Source organism: Gossypium hirsutum, chromosome D06, assembly GCF_007990345.1.
Source record: "Gossypium hirsutum isolate 1008001.06 chromosome D06, Gossypium_hirsutum_v2.1, whole genome shotgun sequence".
Taxonomy (NCBI): domain Eukaryota; kingdom Viridiplantae; phylum Streptophyta; class Magnoliopsida; order Malvales; family Malvaceae; genus Gossypium; species Gossypium hirsutum.
Genome location: NC_053442.1, coordinates 16,816,173 through 16,838,133, shown reverse-complemented (window position 1 = coordinate 16,838,133; position 21,961 = coordinate 16,816,173). Strand labels below are relative to the sequence as shown.

Sequence of the window (21,961 nt, the reverse complement as noted above, 5' to 3'; positions counted from 1 at the left end):
AGAGCCAAATGAAGAAAGCCAGTAAGAACATATTGCTGACCCTGTAATATCAGCCTTGGCGGGCTTTGTAGTCAATAAAAGGTTGTGGGGACTTACGAAGCATGGAAAGTGAGGGTTATGTTGCCCGTTGGTTTAGAAGTACGATGGGTGGCGACAGATCATGTTGCGTTGCGTACATTTGGGTGTAGAAGGACAGCCCCCTAGACTTCAAAACTCTGATATGTCTGTCCAACACCACTTGTTACACCAAAACAAAAACTATGAGCAGAGGAAAAGATCTCCACTTCAGACCTTGCCTCCAAAAATCAACTACTTTACCCGCCTTTTATATTTCCTTGTCTGCAATTCTCATTTCACCTTAGTCAAACAAATCATCCCACCGACACCCATACTTCTGTTGATATTTTAAAAGACTGAAAAGAGTATTACCCTCTTCTCAAATTTTAAATTAATCCTAAATTTTCAATTTAAAATAATATTTCATCAACTCTTTTCATTAATCTATCTAATTTGGTTCTTAGGTTTGAGACCTATTATGCGTAATTATATGTGTAGTTCTTTAAGTCCCATCATGGATGAGAATTTTAGTCTAAATAATCCTAGTTTGTTAGCTCTAGTCTGGATTGTATTAGTTCTTAGTCCGTTCATGCTGTAATAGTTTGATTCTACTTAGTGATTATTTAAATTTGTATTTGTAATTGTACGGCACTTGTTACACTTAAAAAAATGGTCTATTTTGATTTTTTTAAAATACATGTGTTATTCAATATTTTGAAACATGTCAACTTCAAAAATAATGGTTGGACCAATGAAAGAATCTAATTGGAATGATATTTTAATTTGAGTTGTTAGTATCAATTACATAGGCCAAATGCAACTCTAGTTGCAAACTGGTTTGCATCTGATTGGACAATTTTTTAAGACAAGACTTGCTTTAGTTTTATATATAAGATTAAGAAAGCACTTATTTTAGTGTAAAATTGTTGTAAGCTGTTATTATTATTCAATTTGTAATTAAGCTTGTCAAATGGGGGTGCGATAGGTTTAAATTGTATATAGAAATGATAAGATAATATGAGTTTTTAAAAGATTATGAAATTGATGTATAATATAACCAAATCGCCATTAACAGTTATGCTTCAAAGTTTGCACTTTGTTTTTGTTACAGTTAGGAAGTAAAATAGAAATTGAAGTTTGGAAAGAGTGGAGATCCACGTGGGGTCTGCCTGTAAAGTAAAAGTTATAATTATTTTTGTCAAATCCCATCATCATATGGGAAAGCAGTAGAATCCAGCCAAGCTTCACCGGTAATTAACTCCGAAACACTGAAGTTATAAGCAACATCATATTCCATTACGTGATATCCAGGCCAAGTGACTCGACTATCCGTCCCTGACCCTGGCCCATAATTATCGTACTCTCCATAATAAAGTGTGTCTAAGCCTTCATCGTTGGACCACTTAGTCCATCCACTAGGATTTATAAAATCATCAATATATGATTCAATATAAACTGTTGTGGAATACACCCTCCATGGCCTCCCTAGGTAGCTTTTGAAGCGGCTTGAATTCCCATACAGTTCAACCGTGGCGAGAATCGAACAGTTTTGGATCGAAATCCCGGTGGTCTCGTCCAGGGAGTCTCGAGATTGTGCTGTAATTACTGTGAACTGACCGGGCATTGGCATTCGAGTGATTATATTACATGCTTGGAAAACAACAGCTGCGTTCCCGAAGATGTAATCTATGGTGCCTGATATGTCGCATTCACGGTAAAATTGTCGAAAAGAGTGGACGTATAATGTGTCCTGGAAACCATTGATGGAAGACCTATATAATGCGGTGAAATCTGCGTTTACTCTTAATGCAACTGCTTGGTGCTTCTCAGGGCCTGCACTGTTGTCGATTGTTATATCCCGAGCCAAAAAGCCTTCGCCAGATACCGCTGCAATGATAACACAATAAGTTTAATCTTAATGTTGAACATAATTTCAGACAGATATACCTCTCAATTCTATTTCAATTTTAATTCAATCCAACTTAATTATATAAAATTATCGATCCAAATCAAACCCGAAATTTAAGAGGAGAACAATTGATTAAACCCAAAAAATTGACTTAACCAACTAATCTCATATTTTAACTAATCAACCGACTTAGATTTTAATTGATCAAATTGAACCGATTTAACATTAGTCGGGTTAGGTTGAGGTTTTGGTTAAAAGTTTATTTATTTGTTTATTACATTTTATAAATGTATTTAAAAATAAAAATTATATATTAGAAATTGGTCTAGTTACCAAAATTTATAATCTACAACTGATGGAGTACTTATAAAACAAGCTTAACCATTATAGCTGATTTTACTGAACAGAACCGACTTGATCAAAAACTATGTATTAAGTGGGTTTCCTTGTAAAAATGTCTTGAGCTAGAACTAGAAAATTTTAAGAACCAAGTTATTGAGATTACCAACAGTTGCAGATCTGAAAGTGGTCCAGCCATCACGTACGCTTCGGCTTCCAGTAATGAAGGTGACATCATTTCCATCTCCGAGAAGAACAATGTTGGTTTTATAGCTTGGGATTTCAACATTTTCTTCATAAACCCCTTCCCTAACATAGATTATGATTCTGTCATAAGTATTGTTGGGAGCAAAGTTTATAGCATCATTTATGGTACTGAAATTCCCTGTTCCATCGGCAGCTACAGTGAGCACGTCACTCGGATCGTATTCATCGTCGCTGCTCTGCAAAATCCGGCGAGCTCTCCGTCCCAACCAGCTCGGAAACCCCAACAGGCGACGATTTCTATGGCCTTTTTTGCCACCACCCGATTTGGGAATCATTGAAAGGGAGTTACTCACGTGCTTGTAAGTACTCGTCAATGATTTCACCAAAACAGGTTTCAAAGTCCCAGAAGCCGAATCCAATCCTTCTAGACAAGTGTTCTTGTTTGTGAGAGCTGCACTTAGATAAGATCTTGCGTCACCTAGCTTCTTCGAATCACCTGATTGGATTCTTGATACTGATTTTTTCAAGGAAGATAGTGTGATTTCATGTAGTTCCTTGCAATCTTGCATTGTCCCTCTCTGTGTTTCAACAATTTTTGCATTTCCGCCATTGGAGAATAGGTTTGTGAGCTTTCCAGCTTCAGATAATGCAGAGTTGAGTGATTGAATGAGGTAGTTTATTATGCTGGGACTGATATTGATTGAAACGGAAAGTTTCAGTGAATCGAAACAAGCATCTGGATATGGAGTTGATTGGCAAAAATTTCGTATGGAAGAGAGATTAGAGCTTAGGGGAGCAGTTGAAATAGAGTTGAGAGCTAAAGCAGAAGATAAAAAGAGGGTGAAATGGAGGATGATAGAGAGTTTGGAAATGGTGGAAGCCATTGAAAGGTGATGCCGCAGGAGGTGAAAAGATATTTGTTTATTTTATAGGAGCCCCGAGAGATCAGACAGGTCTAATGGCTTTCCCCATAATTATTAAGTGAAATTGTTGAGACTTGAGACCGAGAGACAATTATATTAAATTCTAATGTTTGTTAGGTGAAGCGCAAATAGAGTAAACAGAGGCTTCTTCATCTTACTAGATTTTGAGTTTTGTATAGGAGAGCTTGAATATTGGTAAGTTAGAGTTGATTTGAGCGAGATTGACTACTCAGTGTTTAAGTTCAAACTCAAGTGATGGATAAATTTAAGGTTAATAATATATATTAAGGACAACAATTTAATTTAATAAGAATATTTAAAATATATTTTAAAAATAAAAAAATTATAAAACTTACGAGGCATTAAAGTCGAATATTAGTAAATTTAAATTCAACTCAATCGATAGTTTGAGCTCAAATTTAGATGGATAAACAAAAGTAAATTTAAACCTTTTCGAATAGGCAAGGATGATCATTAAATTCTGTATAACTATCAAATGCCAAAAAGTAGAATTAATATTAAAAAGTGTGACTGGGAACGTGAGTTGCATTTTTAGTTTAGTCTAAACATTTTCATGGGACTCTGTATCTGTAATAAGATTACAAACTTAAATACGGCGGCATAAATAATGTACCAAAGAATACGCGGAACTCAGATTGATTGCTACTTGTCTTGCAACCCTAACTCTTTTTTTCCAAATAATAAATAAATCATATTTTTTTTACTGTAAATTAATATAACTTCTAGTTACACACTTCTTAATATTTAATAATTAAAATTTACAAGTGAAGGACACTATCATGATGATCGTTCACACGGAAAGGAATATAGAGAACCGCTAGAATTGGGTGGTTTATACTGTAGATGATACAAAAAGTCAAGAAAAATGATTATTTTAAGGAAGTTGGGGTTGACTTTGAGTAGAGGGTAGACAATGAGAGCCCTTGCCTAGTGCTGAGAGGGGTATTTTTAGAGGGAAGTTGGCTTGGCCTGGGTCTCAACCATTGAGTACCCTAATCCATAGGTGCTGATGTCAGTCAATGATATTGTTGGAGTCTACTTGAAGGGACTAGATGAGGTGTCCATCAGGTTCGGGACGTGATAGATTGACAACTGCCGTCAAGAATTTTTCCCCATTTATCTTTTGAGGATTGTGCAGGCATGCTCATTGTAATGGGGTGTTTAGGCAAGATGCAGTTTTAAGAAGGCCATATTGTTGGGCTTCGTTGTGTTCCTATAGTCATTGGGTAGTTGTTAAGCCTTATTGGGTAATATGTTTTGATATAAGAAATTAAAGTGTTTTTGAATAAAATTAAATTTGAGCAATTTCATAAAAATCAAGTTGAAATTGTTTCAATTAAGTTAAATATTTTCAACCTCCCTATCGACGATTTTGAGTTGATCCTTCCGAACTAACAATTGGTATCAAAGGTAGCCTCTAAAGGCGATTTAACAACCAAGAGAAGATCCTCGGAGAAGCTTAAAACGATCATCAACTCATTCTACAACAATGAGATCTACTTCTGGGTCAATATTCCTTGGTGAGTCTCAATCCATCAATAGACCTCCTTATTTCAATGGTGCAAATTATTCTCATTGGAAGAATAGAATGACCTTGTTTATAAAAGCCAATGGTTATGCTGTGTGGGACATCATCATGGATGGTCCAACCATACCTCAAAAGAAAGAAGGAGAGATCTTTGTTCCAAAGAGCAATGATGAATGGAATGAGTAAGATAAGAAGAACATGCAACAAAATGCCAAGGCAATGCATACTCTATTTTGTGCACTTGGTCCAGATGAGTATAGTAGAGTTTCGTCTTGTTCAAACACCAAAGAGATATGAGACAAGCTTGAAGTCACCCATGAAGGCACTAACCAAGTGAAGAAGTCTAAACTTGGAATCCTTACTCTCGACTACGAATCTTTCAAGATGAAGCCCAAAGAAGATATCAAGGAGATGTTCGATCGGTTTACAATTATCATAAATGGATTGAAGTCTTATGGGAAGACTTATCCAAATGAAGAGGTGGTAAGGAATGTGCTTCATAGCTTACCTACATCATGGGAAGCCAAAGTGACCGCAATTGAAAAAACAAAGAATTTAGAAACTTTGTCATTGGATAAGCTCATCGATTCTTCGCTTACACATGAGATGAGGCTTAACAAAGGGAGTGAATAAGAAAGAGTTATGAAGAAGAATGTTGGTAAAGCTCTAAAATCCACCACTAATAGCGATAGTGAATCAAAAGAAGAGGTGGATGAAGATAAAGAGATGGAGATGTTTGCTAGAAGATTTAAGAGATTCATGAAGTCCAACAAAGGAAGAGAATTTCAAAAGAAGGAAGGACTCAAGCTTGAATCTACCGAGGAGAAAGATCTCATTATTTGCTATGAATGCAAGAAATTGAGACACGTCAAGTATGATTGTCCTCAACTTAAAAGGAAGGGGTCTAGCAAACTAAAGACCTATGTTGCTGCTTGGAGTGATAAAGATTCATCCGATGATGAAGTAGCCAACTTATGCCTTATGGCCATCAATGATCCTAAGGTAACTTCTAATTCATCTACTTTAAATGATTATTCTTTTAATGAGTTTCAAGATGCCTATGATGAATTGGGTTTGAAATTTGAAGTAATGATGTCAAAACACAAGAAAAATGTTTTAAAATTGAGAAATGAAAATGACTTACTTTCCAAAACCAATCATGAACTTGAAGAGAAAGTAAACAAAATGTAAGAAATTATTAATGACCTTGAAATGAAAAGTTTAGACTTGCATAATTTACTTTCAAAAGTTCATGAGGATCATAAAAAATAACTTGAGTTGCTTAAGAGTGAAAAAGCTCACTCTAACAAAGTTTATGAAAAATGAGAAAATTCAAAATAAAACTTTGTTAAAAATAGTTTTACTTTCTATAAACATAGAAGTTCCTTAAGATTTTACAAGGAAAAACTTATTAAGAGTGTATAGGTCCTTAAAGGACTTAGTGCTACTCAAGGCAATGAAGCTCTTTCAAAATGGATACCTAAAGGGACTAGGATTTTGAAGACTAATGATTATGGACCAAAAAGAAATTGGGTACCAAAAACTTAATTCTATGTTTGTAGGTAAGATGCATTGCTTCAAGGTGAACAAATGCAAATTCTATGTGATTGCACCTTAATGTTATTTGGTATGGTAGTTCATTTGTTCTTTATTTTTAATATATCTATCTTTGGACTAACCACATTCTTTTCCTCTTAAGTTTTACTTGATTTTTTTATATAACAAAAAGGGGGAGAAGAGAAAGGTAAATTTTATGGTTGATTGATTGCTTATATGTCAATTTTAGTGAATATGTTTTCAAAGCAAAATGAATGTCAAATTTGAGCTTATTTCAAATTTTTATGCTCCAAATCTTTATGCCTTAAATTCAAAATGATTTTTATCTAGGGGGAGCTTAAATTGGAAATGACTTTTATTAAGGGGGAGCAACCTATTCAAAAATAAAGTGCTGATGTCAGTCAATGATATTGTTGGAGTCTACTTGAAGGGACTAGATGAGGTGTCCATCAGGTTCGGGACGTGATAGATTGACAACTGCTGTCAAGAATTTTTCCCCATTTATCTTTTGAGGATTGTGCAGGCATGCTCATTGTAATGGGGTGTTTAGGCAAGATGCAGTTTTAAGAAGGCCATATTGTTGGGCTTCGTTGTGTTCCTATAGTCATTGGGTAGTTGTTAAGCCTTATTGGGTAATATGTTTTGATATAAGAAATTAAAGTGTTTTTGAATAAAATTAAATTTGAGCAATTTCATAAAAATCAAGTTGAAATTGTTTCAATTAAGTTAAATATTTTCAACCTCCCTATCGACGATTTTGAGTTGATCCTTCCGAACTAACAATTGGTATCAAAGGTAGCCTCTAAAGGCGATTTAACAACCAAGAGAAGATTCTCGGAGAAGCTTAAAACGATCATCAACTCATTCTACAACAATGAGATCTACTTCTGGGTCAATATTCCTTGGTGAGTCTCAATCCATCAATAGACCTCCTTATTTCAATGGTGCAAATTATTCTCATTGGAAGAATAGAATGACCTTGTTTATAAAAGCCAATGGTTATGCTGTGTGGGACATCATCATGGATGGTCCAACCATACCTCAAAAGAAAGAAGGAGAGATCTTTGTTCCAAAGAGCTACTTGAAGGGACTAGATGAGGTGTCCATCAGGTTCGGGACGTGATAGATTGACAACTGCTGTCAAGAATTTTTCCCCATTTATCTTTTGAGGATTGTGCAGGCATGCTCATTGTAATGGGGTGTTTAGGCAAGATGCAGTTTTAAGAAGGCCATATTGTTGGGCTTCGTTGTGTTCCTATAGTCATTGGGTAGTTGTTAAGCCTTATTGGGTAATATGTTTTGATATAAGAAATTAAGAAATGACTTTTATTAAGGGGGAGCAACCTATTCAAAAATAAAGTTACAAAATGTTTTGTTTTATCAAAAAAAGGGAGATTGTTAAACTAAGCCTTATTGGATAATATGTTTTGATATAAGAAATTAAAGTGTTTTTGAATAAAATTAAAGTTGAGAAATTTCATAAAAATCAAGTTGAAATGGTTTCATTTAAGTCAAACATTTTCAAATATGTTTTAACCATTTTCGAACAAGTTAGAATTGCTCTAAGACAAAAAAGTATATCGATACTTTTTGTCTAAGTATAGATATTTTACAAGATATTGATACCCCTCTGATAATCGATACCAAATTGACATTCTGCCACTTTCAAGCCCTGGTAGGTATCGATCTAGTATCGAAACTTTTCTTAAGGTATCGATATATTTCCTATGGTATTGATATTCCTGCTCCAACGGTCACTGAAATCAACATTAATTATAAAAAAATATCGATACCCTTTTAGTAGGTATCGATACTCATTGCTGTAGGTGAAGTTAATGACCTGGTATTTCATCCCCAACCATTACATTCACTTCTACAACAACCATAATGATTGGAAATTAATTAGAATGTATAAATACCATCTTCCAAAGGTTTAGCAACAACAAGAAACATGTGCAAAGCTTAAAGATCAATCAAAACAACCTAGAGCTTAATTCTTTCATACCTTTTCTTGTAAACACTTGTGAGCTTTCATTGTATTCATTTAGCTCAAGTGTTCTTCTTTGTATTTGTGCTTAATTGGAAAACATCCTAATCTTATAAGGATTGTTTCTTTGTTTGCTTATTTGTTTCTCTTTGAGAGAGGGTTAATTCTTAAGGTTTGAGTATAAACCTTAAGGGAGTTGTATCTTAAGATTTTAGAGCATAAATCTTAAGAGAGATTGTAAGGTTAAACCTTGTCTTTAAAGGTTGCCAAATTAGTGAATTTGGGAAAATCCTTAGTTGTTGTAAGCTAAGGTAGTGGAATAGGCAATTGAGGCCGAACCACTATAAATCTTTGTGTTCTGTGTTGCATATTTTTCATTTCTTCCACCTCAATTTCTCAAAGGCCAATTCAACCTCCCTATCGGCAATTTTGAATTGATTCTTCTGAGATAACAGTAGTTTAGCAAGGGGTGCAAGGGTGTTATAGGGTATAACAATTGCCCCTAGATGAAAGGTTGGTTATAAAGTGACTTATTTTGGGCCAATTTGCTGGTGAAGCTCACTAAGAATCCTTAGCAAGGCTTGTGAAGGGTTTTAAAGTGTCATTATTGTCACTCCGATGATTGTGCCATCATATTAATTGCCTTTATACATGCCATTGACCTTCGATTGGAGGTTTGTTGGAGTGTGTTGTTTCTTCGTTGTTGTCATTTTTTTTTGAAGTGTCACTTCATTTTCCCATCTAGACACCTATAAATAGGCATATTTAGGACTTTAGGATCAATGTTCTTTCGTGCTAGTTTGTCTTCTTTTGCTTTCAACTCATTTTTATTGTTCTTTGTTGAAAAGTTAAATTTTTTTCTTATCTCTCGCTTTTTTTTTCCACTTCAAAATGACTGCCAATCTTATAAGGTCCCTAATGGATGATTCTCTAGTGGAAGGTGATGAATTTTTATGTACCACAATCATGGAGGGGATGATCGGCATGTTGTTGTTGTGGTATTTAAAATCATATCACTATAGATATGGCATTTTTGTTCCATCAAGGTTTCATCAAATGAGCAAAGTTACGACCAACAGGAGAGGCTTTTTATCTCCTTTTGCAACTATGTAAAGCAAGGTTCCATTTGCCCCTTAATCCTTGATTTGTAGAAATACTTTAATTATACTACTTTGCCATTAGACAATTATCAATGACTTCTTGGCTCCTATTAATGTTGTATTTTTTAGATTACAAGAACTGTTGAGAGGAACCTTCTTCAAATAGCTTTGGGAATTTGCTTGCCTTCACTTTTGAGGATTTTTTTTGGCATAGGTCAATTTTAGGCACATGGTAGCGATAATGATGAAACCAAAGTGTATCAATTCTACAAAAAAATGTTGTATTTTATTCCCACAAATACATCCTAATAAAAAATAAGGTGGGGGATTTCTCTTTTCCTCTAAGATGGTCTATTCTTATGTGTGCGAGGCTTTCTACTCTTCCCTTCACATAGGATCAATACCATCGCTTAAGAACCATTGATGTTAAGTTTAGGGATGTATGGTCTTTTAAGTAAATTTTAGAGATTTTGTTTCAAAAAGCGTAACCATAATGGCACAACTCTAGAGGAGAATGTGGAATTCCTTAACATTCCAAATATTGTTGTTCCACCCTTATCTCATATGGCGTGGCCCTGGCATGGTGAGGGCCTTTTGGTGAAGCTAATGCTTGGTGAGCAGGAAGAATCTATTGATTTCATTCACCAATATGTGCATAAACACTCGAATGTCGATCCTCCATTCATCGAATATCCTGTGAGAAATCTTGTAAATAGTCCCATGGCAAATTCTATAAAGGCTTCTGATGTAGGTTTATGGAATCTTTTTTTGTAGAATCTTATGCTTTTTATTGTATTTATCACATTGTTTTCTTTTGACAGAAAGCATGACTTCTATTCACTAAGCCCTTGTTTTAATCTTGGCGGAGGTTCTTCTTAGAGTTGTTTATATGGGTAACGCTCAAGGCAATGCCCTTCCTCTACTTCCTAGTAGTAGAAGAAGATATTTGGTTGCCTTTTGATCAGAGGGTTACTTATTTAGAGTTGTCTTTGAGGCTTGATCATCTATCGTTGGAGAATGATTGGCTAAAACGATCCAACTGACAATTCTCTTTAGACTTAGAGAAGGGCAATACAATGGCGGCGATTGACATTGTAAGGGATGCTAATTCTTATACTAATTAAGTTATACAAGGTGTAGAACAATACAATGGCAGCGGTTTGCACCATAGGTGGTGTAAATAGTCACTAGAATTGAGGTGGTTCACACTGTAGATGGTCCAAAGAGCCACAAGGAATAGTGACTTAAAAAGTTGGGGTTGAGTTTGAGTAGAGTGTAGACAATGTGAATTGCATATCTCTCTCCCCTTGCCCTAGTGTCGAGGAGGGGTATTTATAAGATTCTAGCATGGTCGGGGTCCCAACCATTTAGTACCTTACTCCTTAAGTACGGGTGGTAGAGTGGTGGATACTAATCAAGGGTACTGTTCAGTCGAATTGAAGGGACTAAAAGAGGTTTTTGTCAAGTTGAAGATGTGATAAATTGACAGGTGCTATTAAAAATTCTTCCCCATAGTTAAAAAAAGGTTTTGCAAAACGATTTAGAAAACAATTGACGCGGTCTTTTGAAGATTGTGCGGGTTTGTCTGTTGTGATAGAATGTTTAGACGAAACACTCTCCTAACTAGACCTTATGGTTGGGCTTCCCGTGTTCCTATAATCATTGGATATTTTATTGAAAGGTGCATGAGTGAAAGTATAATTATGTATGAATTTAAAGACATGTTTATTCTTAAAAAAGTAATTCAATATTCAATAAAATTGAAATAATTTAATGATTGAGTTTAAACTGGGGTTTCTTTTCCTTACTTTAAATGTATGCTATAGGAATCAAACTTTAATTTTTCAGGAAAGCTAGGGTATTTCATATCTGCCAAATTGGATTCAAGACGCAAAGGAAATTGTTAGTTAATTTCTTCCCTTATTTGTAATTTGATTGGTTAATGAATGAGAAAAGTTTATTGGGGTATGAATAAATACAAACAAATAATTTAGGTGAGGGCTTTTGAATGGGTAGCCATTTTTCTTCGCCTGGATCTCAATAATTCAGTACTGGCACTGCTCCTTCTGTTTCCCCTTTTTTGCCACCCTAATGTAACAAGCCAATTTCAAGAATTCATAGTTTTTGTTTTCTTCTTTCTTGGGGCTAAAACTCTACAATGAAACTATAAACCCCATTTTCCAAAATTCAAGTTAACTAGAATGGCTCAATTTGGGCACTCTAATCGATGGCAAGACTTCGGAGTTGTTGGCAAACAAATGGGTTAATTGCAAAATGTACCCCCAAATTATGATTCAGGTTCTAAATTGGTTCTCAAATTTTAAAATGTTCTAATTGAGTCTTAAAAATTTTCAGTATCTTATCAATCAAATCCTTCTACCACCCTACAAGTGAGTTTGGAAGTTAAATGTTAGCTTGGATTTAACACGAGGCATATAAAAATAGGTGGATCAAATTTTAAATATGTATACCGATTGAATGAATTACTTAAATATGACATCTTAAAAATTAAAAGGGCTATTTCTTTTAACACTTCATTTATAAGTTGTCTATACAAAGGTACATAAGTGTTTAAAATTTAATCTATGTTTTGTAATAGACTATATGTCATATTCGATTAGCATTTAATGGCTAAGTTGAGAGAAGAAAGTTATTGTTGTAGTATTGATACTTTGAGGATTTAATTAAAATGTTTAAAGCAAGGTTCTCAAAATTGTACCGTTGATCAAATAGATCAAGCCATGGATTCGTTGATCTAATCGGTCCAATCAATTCAACCCGTTTGATTAAATAAATTGTTAAAAATTCATAAAAAATAAAAAAAATAAATTAAAAATATGGTTCAATCGGCTTGTATCAGTTTTTGAGTCAACCAGTTCAATACCTTTCTCCGAAGTGGTACCTCAACTAGTTCTCAATCCAACCTGTTTGACCGGTCGGTCCAGTCCGATTGAACAACCTTATTTTATAGTTTTAAGTCATACTTTAAAGATGTTTGATACAATTAGAGGTGTTCATGGGTCAAGTTGGGTTCAAGTAGACCGATATATGGTAACAATATCATACATGGTTGTCTAAGCCTACTTGACCTAAGATATGGATCTCAAACTTTACTTAAGTTCGCGTATATTTGCAAATTGCTAACCCAAACAAGTTTAGGTCACCCATATTATTATTTTTAAAATATAATTATTTTTATTTAATATTTAGTAATATTATATATATCATATGAGAAGGAATCTACTTACACCGATGCACGATTAAAGTGATTTTACACTCTTTCATAACTTTTTATACGATTGATATTTTAACAATCCAACCATTGAATTTATTAAGATATTTGTACTTGTCATGCATGTAAATTTCTAAATCGATTCGATATCTCTATCATGTCGGTCTAAAATGTTGTATATATTAATATATATTTAATGATTAAGAGTTTTTTTAACCCAAAACAAATAGTAATAAAATTTTAATTTATACCAAAATTTATGCATGATCTATGTGAATGGAACATTAAATATGACGGTTGAATTGTTAAAATATCATTTGTATAAAAAAGTTACAGAAGAGTGCAAAACCACTTTAATTTTACATCGATGTAAGTGGGCTTCTTCCCGTATCATATATACCATTATATATATTTCTTTTGTTAAATGTTTAAATATAAACCAACTTAACATTTTTTAAATATTTATAGTGTAGTATATTTAATTTTTTTATGATATAGATTACATAATATATATATATAAAAGAAAATAAAAATTATTATAAACTTGAAAACAGGTTAGGCTGAATGAGGCTTGAGCTTTGAATATTAAAGCTCAAGTTTAATTTATATTTTAAATAGATCTAATTTTTTTTATTCGAGTTCATTTTGAAGCTTAATATTTTTAACCAAACCATTTTAAATTTCATACAAAATCTTCAAATTTAATGTAGCTTTTAATCTTTGATAAGTCTAGATGTAATCAACCTGCTGGCAAATTACATACACAACTTTGAGTTTGCTATTTTTTTTGATCTAAGTCTAGATGTAATCAACCCGCTGGCAAATTACATACACAACTTTGAGTTTGCTATTTTTTTGGCATGAGGATAGATTTAACTTTTAAGGTTTTACCCTTTTTCCATTTGGCCCTAATTTTTTTAATCACTTTTGCATTTAACCTTTTAAATTTAGTTAAATTATTACTTTTTTGGACAAATAAGCTTATTCAAATATTAAAATCTTAAGGACGTACTTTATAAAAATTTTAAAAAAAATATAAAATTATTTTTAAAAAATTATAATTTTTGAAAAAAAAATCTATATCATCAATAAAATACATGTATGCTACTACTAAGATAGCACTACTAAATTTTCAATAGTTCAAATAGTTTTGTCATCAAAAAAACAAAATTGATTGAATTTTAAAGATTGCGGTGAAAGTGAAAAAAAAAGGTTTAAAGTAACAAAACGAATAAACATCAAGGATTAAATTTAACATTAATTTTTTAAAGGTTAAAATATGCTTTTAGTTCTTTTGAAAAATAAGGAATTTAGTCCCTTTACTTGTATTTCTAAGAATTTTGGCCCTTTTCTTTTCAAATTTCAAAATTTAGAATCTACTATTAATATTGTTAAATTTTTTTGTTAAATTCAAGTTAATTACAATATCTTTTTTTTAATCACATGGCTTTCAAATGAGTAAATTTTTTTATTTCAAAATATCATATCAACAAATTTAAAGAAACTAATATTAAAAATTAAACTAAAATTTTAAAATATAAAAGATAAAGCAATTAAAAATTTAAAAATATTAATATATAAATGAAATTCCTAATTTTGTTTAATAATGAAGACACAATAAAGGTTGCAAGTTGAGGCTTGGCATATGGGTAGTCACGGGACAAGGTGAATTGCATTTCATATTTAAAAATAATATTAATCACATGCGTTGATTCTTTTTCGACATTTTGTGCTTAGATATGTTTAAACATCAGGTTATCCACTTAATTGGATTGCTGGTTTGCACCTTGCATACAACTATTATAATCTCTTATTACACCAATCTATGTTTATTTTTTAAAACATAATATATCTTTTATTAGCCATATGGACTCATAAACCGGCTGGAATAAAATGTGGGTAAAAGAAAAACTAGTGCGAACAATGACACTAAAAATAATATTGTTTCTGTAAAGTAGAGATCTAGAAACAGGTTCATGAATACCATCAATATCTACTGGAGGAGTAGCAATGAAGGCGATAATGAATACAAAAGTTGCGGTCAATAAGGTAGGGATCATCAAAACACCAAACCATCCGATGTAAAGACGGTTTTCAGTGTTGGTTATCCAGTTACAGAAGCAACCCTATAGGCTTTCGCTTTCGTGTCTTTCTAAAATTGCAGTCATGGTAAAATCTTGGTTTATTTAATCATCAGGGACTCCCAAGCGCGCAAATTATCTAGAACTAGATAATTGAAGGCTTGTTATTCAACTGTATAACATGACTTATATACCCGTGTCAACCAATATCAAATAGAAAATATACAATGTCAACTTTTTAAGTTAAATTAATTATTTGATTTTTTTATTATAAAAATTCATTTTTAAAAGGATTAAATATAAAATTGGTACCCGAACTTATCCACTTCTCCCAAATTGATTATGATTTTTTTGTCCTAGATTGGTACCTAAATTTTTTCCAGTCAATTAAATCGGTACCTGAGTCTAACGCCGTTAAGCTTAAGACATGTGTCATAATAAGATTGTGACACGTGACATAAATGATGTCATGCTGATATCAAAATCTAGAAAAAATTAAAAAAAATACTTTTTTTCTTTTGACTTTTCTCCCTCAACTTTTTGCCCAGTAATTAATTTCTTTTCTCTTCTTCTTTCTTTTTCCTCCGATTGGCCTCCTTTTTGGCTTGGAAATGACACCAGTGTAGCTCTCAAAAGTAAATCCTGGTTTTGACAACAATATCATCCTCACTAACCCCAGTTTTCAATGGAGAAACTTCATGACTAACATTCTCTTATTCCTATTCATCGATTTTGGGTATGTTCGATGACCCAAAACTCAAAAGGGTGCCAAGCAATAACCTCGCCATATGATTAATAACTGTTCAATTTCAATCTCTTCGGATTACCATCATAACCATAAAGTATCTCTTCTTCCCACAATCATCGTAGCCCTCTCTTTCCATCTTACACCGTTTCATACTCCGCATTTCAAGATTCCCAGTTTGTTTGATTATCATCTTCCTTCCCCCTTCTCTGTATCCAAACCCTGATTTTCACACCAAAACAAAGCCCCCAGCTAGATTTAAAACCCAATCACTTACCCTAATTTCAAAACAATTACAGCAACCAATTGCACTTGAATTCAATATTGAAAATGTTAAAAATACGATTCATATAATGAAGATATAAAATTCTCACGTTCTTCCCGCGAATCTTGAATGAAACACTAAAAGGAAAATTCAAATTTTAGGATTAAAAAAATTAAACAAAAAAGACAAAGGGTTAATTAATGTGAATTGTTGTTGTTGCTTTTATATATGAATGGAATAGAGAAATGTATTGTAATTTGTGATTTATTGTGTGGGTTTAGTGACTTGAAAACTATAGGGGAGAGAGATGAGAATACAAAGTATTTAAAAAAAAAAAGAAGTGTGTGAGAGAGTATACAAAAGAAGAAGAAGAAGAAGAAGAAGAAGAAGAAGAAGAAGAGGAAGAAGAAGAGTCAAAAGATTTTTTTTAATTTTCTAATATATTTTTAAAATTTTTAAATGATAAATCATCATTGCCATGTGTATTCATTTTAGAGTGCCACGTGTCCTGAATTTAATGCCGTTAGACTTGGGTATCGATTTAGTTGACGGAAAAAAAAAGTTTGGGTATTAATTTGAGATAAAAAACCCATAAGTACCAATATGAGAGAAGTGGATAAATTCAAGTACTAATTTTATATTTAATCTTTTTTGAAAATTCAGGTAATCTTTATGAGCAAGGTTAAGAGGAGTACCATGAGAAATGTAAAAAAATAAACGCAACTCAATTTTCCTTACATTTGTGGAGTTTCTTGAGAGATAATTTACTATCTTTAACCTTATACAAGTGATAATTTATTATTTTAACCTCATGTAAGTAGTGGTTTAAGTCTTACCGATACCGATATAATAACCACACTTTTGCACTTAATAATTAAATCTCTCCACTAAGTTTGTAAACCCAAGTGACTTAATTGTTTTACTTACAAAAATGCACACTAACAAATTACTTACCAAATAAAATACATGCTCACTCTCTTCCTCATTTTCTAATTTACACACGCCTCTATTATATAATAGTTTAAAGCTTGTTCAGATATTTTTCAAATACAATCAAGACCCCATAAAATAGTCTTATAAAAAGACTTTACAAATATCCTCATAAAGTTCAAAATAAATCAAAGATCTATACGATATATCTTCAATTTAATCTTCACAAATCAAGGGATTCGATTTGTTTGATTTGGATCAACCAATCTTTAAGGATTTATTGCTCCACATGATTGGTTTTCAAACATGGGTTAGCAAACGTCCATGATATTATTTAAGTCATGGTCCATCTATTTTGGTTCAAAAGTATGCAACTCCAAATAAAGTAAATTATAATTTTTAATCAGTGCCAAGTGCAGTTGTAATTGCTTTTGTCATTACTTTCATAATAGCTCTAACACAATAACCTCTTCTGAGGTTGAATAAAGTTTTCATATTTAGAGCATGAATCTAGCTTCACAAACTGAACTTTAATTCATCTTGATCTGTCAAAATCTCATCAAATCAATTACTTTTAATATAAGAATATAGAATAAATATTCATAAAGTCAATCCTTATTTTCTTGGATTGCATATTTTAGTATATAAGGTAAGTAGATTACATTAGGATCCTTATAAAGAAATCTTACTTGATCCAATCTCTTCTTCAATTACAATCACGAGATTAATTGCACAAAATCTTAAAAAAGATACAAGCAAATAACCAATGTACTTTGATCAAACATACCACCAAATAAAGCAAGTTATAAAATATAAATAGTTATAATTGCAATTACAACTGCTTGAAAGCCAAAAATACAATTGAAGAATAAAAAACAATTTTTTAGATTAAAAAAAAAAAACCTTGAAAGCATTTTACCATCATTAGTTCATACATGGTAAATACAACTCACTTTAAAAAAGTGTTAAATATAACGTAGAATTTGGTTAGGGTTGGGTTATTCATTCAAACTCGAAAGTCCGCCTAAAATTTGGAAAGATTTGGACTTAAATATTAGGCCTGAAAAATGAACTTGTACAAAAATTAGACCCACGTAAAATATAGTTTCGGCTTGAGCTCAAACATTCAAGGCTTGAGCCTAACTTGTTTTTAATGTTTGTAATATATTACATTATTATTATTTATATATTATGTAACTCATAATACATAAAAAATATATTTAGGGATAAATACCAAAATTATACATGAACTTTAATAGAATTTGAAGTGTTATACATCAACTTAATTTGATGCATTTGTATACATCAAAATTTAATTTTGGTTCAATTTTCACATTTCATTGATCTCGTTATCTATGTAGCACAATTTTTTATTAAGTCATGTGTAAATTGCTAACATGACATTTTATTAGGTTAACAAACAACCAAATTTAAATTATTTTCACCTGTCTTAAAAAAATAAACACACTTGAAAAAAGGGTTTCATATTTTCCCCAGAAAATCTATTTTTTTATCTAGGTGGAAATAATTTAAATAATTTTTTTATTTTTTAACTTTATAAAATGCCACATCAACAATTTTCATATGACTTAACAAGAAATTATGCCACATGGACAATGGGGCTAGTGAAATGTGCAAATTGAACCCAAATTAAAGTTTAATGTATACAAATGCACCAAATTAAAGTTAATCTATAACGTTGCTAATTCTATCAAAGCTCATGTATAATTTTAATATTTATTCCTTATATTTATAGTAATATATAATATTATAAGTCAGACTTGACTTAATAAACGTAAAATATGTTAATATAACGCTTAAACTCAACACCAAGCTGTCTCGGCCCAATACAAGAAACAACTCTCAAAATTAATATTAGTTCAAATACTATTATATTAAATGTAATCTTTATTAATTTCATTCATCATTTCTGATAGATTAAAAAAAAAGAATCTACACAAAAGAAAAAAAAAAAACCTCCCTAGTATTATATGAAAGGGATTTTATATTAGAAAAACATAAATGAAGTATTGAAGCTGCGTTGATTGCTTATTTATGCTCCCAATCCGGCAGTGTATTTAACGCCGGTTGACGGTAACCATAGGTCCCCTTCGATCAATCGAGCCACTGTAAAATTACCAGCTTGAGCCGAGTTATTCAATGCATGGTAGCCAGGCCATTGAACCCTGCCACCAAGGCCAGCTCCAGGCCCAAAATTCATGAATTCAGCATAATACAATGTGTCCAAAGCAAAATCTTGGTTCCATTCAAGCCACCCTTGTGGCCTTACAGCATTACCAATGTAGGATTGCATGATTATGGTCCTTGAATACAGCTTCCAGGGTCTCCCAAGGTATGTAGGAGTAGAGTTAACGAAAGGTAACAAATCCGCATCAGCTGAGATGTTGCAGAATTGGATCGAGAACCCTGTCGGCTGGTTCGGGTCTTTCCGGCCTTGTGCGGTGATCGTGTTCTTCTGGTTCGGTAGGCCTTGCTTGGCTAGGATTTGACAGTTTTGGAATACTACGGAGGCGTCACCAAATATGAAATCCACGGTGCCGGTGATCTTACATTCTCGGAAAAATTGACGCATTGTGTGAGTGTAGAGTGAATCTTGGTAGCCCTTAATGGCACATCGGAAGAAAACTGATAGGTCGGAGTCCGATCGCAATGCTACCGCTTGGTGTTTTTGGGGTCCTGCTGTGTTCTCAAATGTTATGTCCCTTGCTATGAATCCTCTTCCGCTTACAGCTGCAAATTTTAGGACAAAAGCATTCCATGCATATCAGAATATTAATGATCCTATCATTTATTCTTTCCCTAAATCTATATATTTCACATAGCATATTTAGTTCTAGATATTTCTTTTTTTCTTATCTCATTTGTTTTCTTATTTTTATTAATATAGTTTTGGTGAAATTATGATTTTCTTCTCTACTTGAGATTCAGTACCTATATATATTTTGATATCAGTACTTATATATATATTAATACAATGCTTAAAATTATTAACAATCCTTCCCGAACTCTTAAATAGGAGGATAAACACGTTTCAGTGCGCTCGAACCCGCATCCTTTTGCATTGATAATAAACAACGTTGATACCAACTAAATTAAGAATCAATCAACCAATACCTATATTTTAGTTTAACATAATTTCATCAATTTGGTCCTCTTACAAGCAAATCACTAACCCGGGTAAAAAAAATTTCATAACCGACTTTAGTTATTGAGCTTGAAATTTTAAAAACCGATAACCGATAGAAATAATTGCCAAACGCATAAGCTATCTGAATTGAAATCAATTAAACTGATTGAGTTGATTTAGTTGATTTTAACTTAAAATTACTTTCCCCAAGTTTAATCATGTGGATTGAATTATTAATTTTTGAAGTGATCAAAATGTAATTTCGCTGCCCAGGCCGCCTATCTCTATGTGGAATTATTAATTTTTGGAGGGGTACAAAATGGAAAAAGAAAATCTGTCTGGCCCTGAGCTGTACAAATGAAATAACTAATATGAAATGAGCCTAACTTGTAGTTAATAATGGCCCCAACCCATGAGCTGAAGGAGGTAGGCTAGTTGGTCCAGTAGGGCAGTGAGCAACCCTTGCATTGAATTTTGCTTATACTATAATGTGTGGTCAGGTAGGCTCAGGTTTCCTCCCTCATTTCAAGAAAACCATGATGCCTTTGGGTCATAAACACTTCACAAATATTAAAGAAAAAAGGCTTAAATTTAGAATACTGACCAAATGTTGCTGATCGAAATGTGGTCCAACCATCAACGAAGCTTCGGTTCCCTGATATGATTGTCCCATTTATTCCATCACCAACCATCATCAGGTTCCATTTCTTCTTTTTGATTTCCACATTCTCTTTATACAAACCCTTCTTGATGTAAATCACATGCCGGTTCATACTGTAATCAGGCGCTGCTGCCACAGCATCCATTATGTTAGTGAAGGTCCCTGTCCCGTCTAATGCAACCACAGCATCGGCTGTTACCCCGTTTGCTTGCAACAGTTTCTGGTCTTCCCTTTCGAACCATGATGGGAACCGGTTCTTCTCTGCAACTTTCCTGTCACCGTTGGATCTGGAATCGGAACCTGGTGGTTGCACCATGGTGAGAAGGTCACTGACCAGTGAAGTGACTTGGTTCAGACCCCCTGCTACTACTGTTTTGGCGATGCCATTTGTACCCTCGAACCCTTCAATGCATGTCTCCTGATTTGCCATTGCAGCACTCAACCATGTCCTTAAATCAGAAGCTACATCACCGGTGCTGTTGTGTTTACCTACAAATTATAGTTGAAATTACTGTTAACTAGAGAGACCACAAAAGTTGCATGTAATCACAACTCACAAGTACTTTCTGATTAAAAGTTAAAGCAACAAAGGGAGAGTAAGTACCATTTGGATTCTGGGAAGCAGACAGAGACCAGCTTAGTTGATCAGCAGAAAAATCCAAGAGATCAAGGCAATCAGAAATGGCGTTAGAAAGTCGAAAATCACCAAAAAAGCTGCCAAACTGAGAAACGATAGGGATCACTTTTCTTATAGCATCAATGGTGGTCCTTAGAGAGCCTGCAAACTCAGCAGGTGGCACATTTACCGGAAATTCATGGCTGCTACCGGCATTGGAACTGGAGCAGAAACAAAGGGCAAGCGAGAAGAGCAAGATATAGGAAGAGGGTGAGGAAAATTTTGGCATGTTTATGGGCAATAAAAAAAGAATGAAGAAATGTACTTGAAAATTAAAGAAAAAAGGATAGCATGTCGTGAAGAAGACGCAGGGAGAGAGAGGTGTAAATAAATATTTATGGAGGAGAGAGTGGGGAGTTATGCTGGGAGGAAGGTGAAGGAATTAAAGAGGGAAGTTGAATCTTGAAGATGACCGATGACTGACGACTTGGGTGACATGAATCATGGTTTCAGTGACACAGTGACAGCGTTGCTTGTGGCCAGTTTATCTTTGTGTCGGCGGTGAAAAAAGTGACGATATATGTATTTTTAATTGCAACCAACAGACTCGGAAGTTCTAGCGAACGCTAGCTTCCGTAAGTTCCAGTTTAGTACC

General features: G+C 33.3%; 2 protein-coding genes across 2 annotated transcripts; both read right to left on the bottom strand.

Moving 5' to 3' along the window:
• Nucleotides 1-1,132: 1,132 nt before the first annotated feature.
• LOC107900995 (probable pectinesterase/pectinesterase inhibitor 12) lies at nt 1,133-3,673 on the bottom strand. Its single transcript, XM_016826809.2, has 2 exons — nt 2,472-3,673; nt 1,133-1,944 (listed from the first exon to the last, which is right to left on the bottom strand). Exons 1-2 carry the CDS (start codon nt 3,394-3,396, stop codon nt 1,256-1,258), a joined length of 1,614 nt encoding a protein of 537 aa, XP_016682298.1. The 5' UTR covers nt 3,397-3,673; the 3' UTR covers nt 1,133-1,255.
• A 15,261-nt stretch (nt 3,674-18,934) lies between these two features.
• Nucleotides 18,935-21,595, bottom strand: LOC107900996 (pectinesterase/pectinesterase inhibitor PPE8B-like). Its single transcript, NM_001326895.1, is given in 3 exon segments — nt 18,935-19,632; nt 20,634-21,179; nt 21,295-21,595. Coding segments are annotated over 3 exon segments (1,545 nt in total).
• Nucleotides 21,596-21,961: the final 366 nt, after the last annotated feature.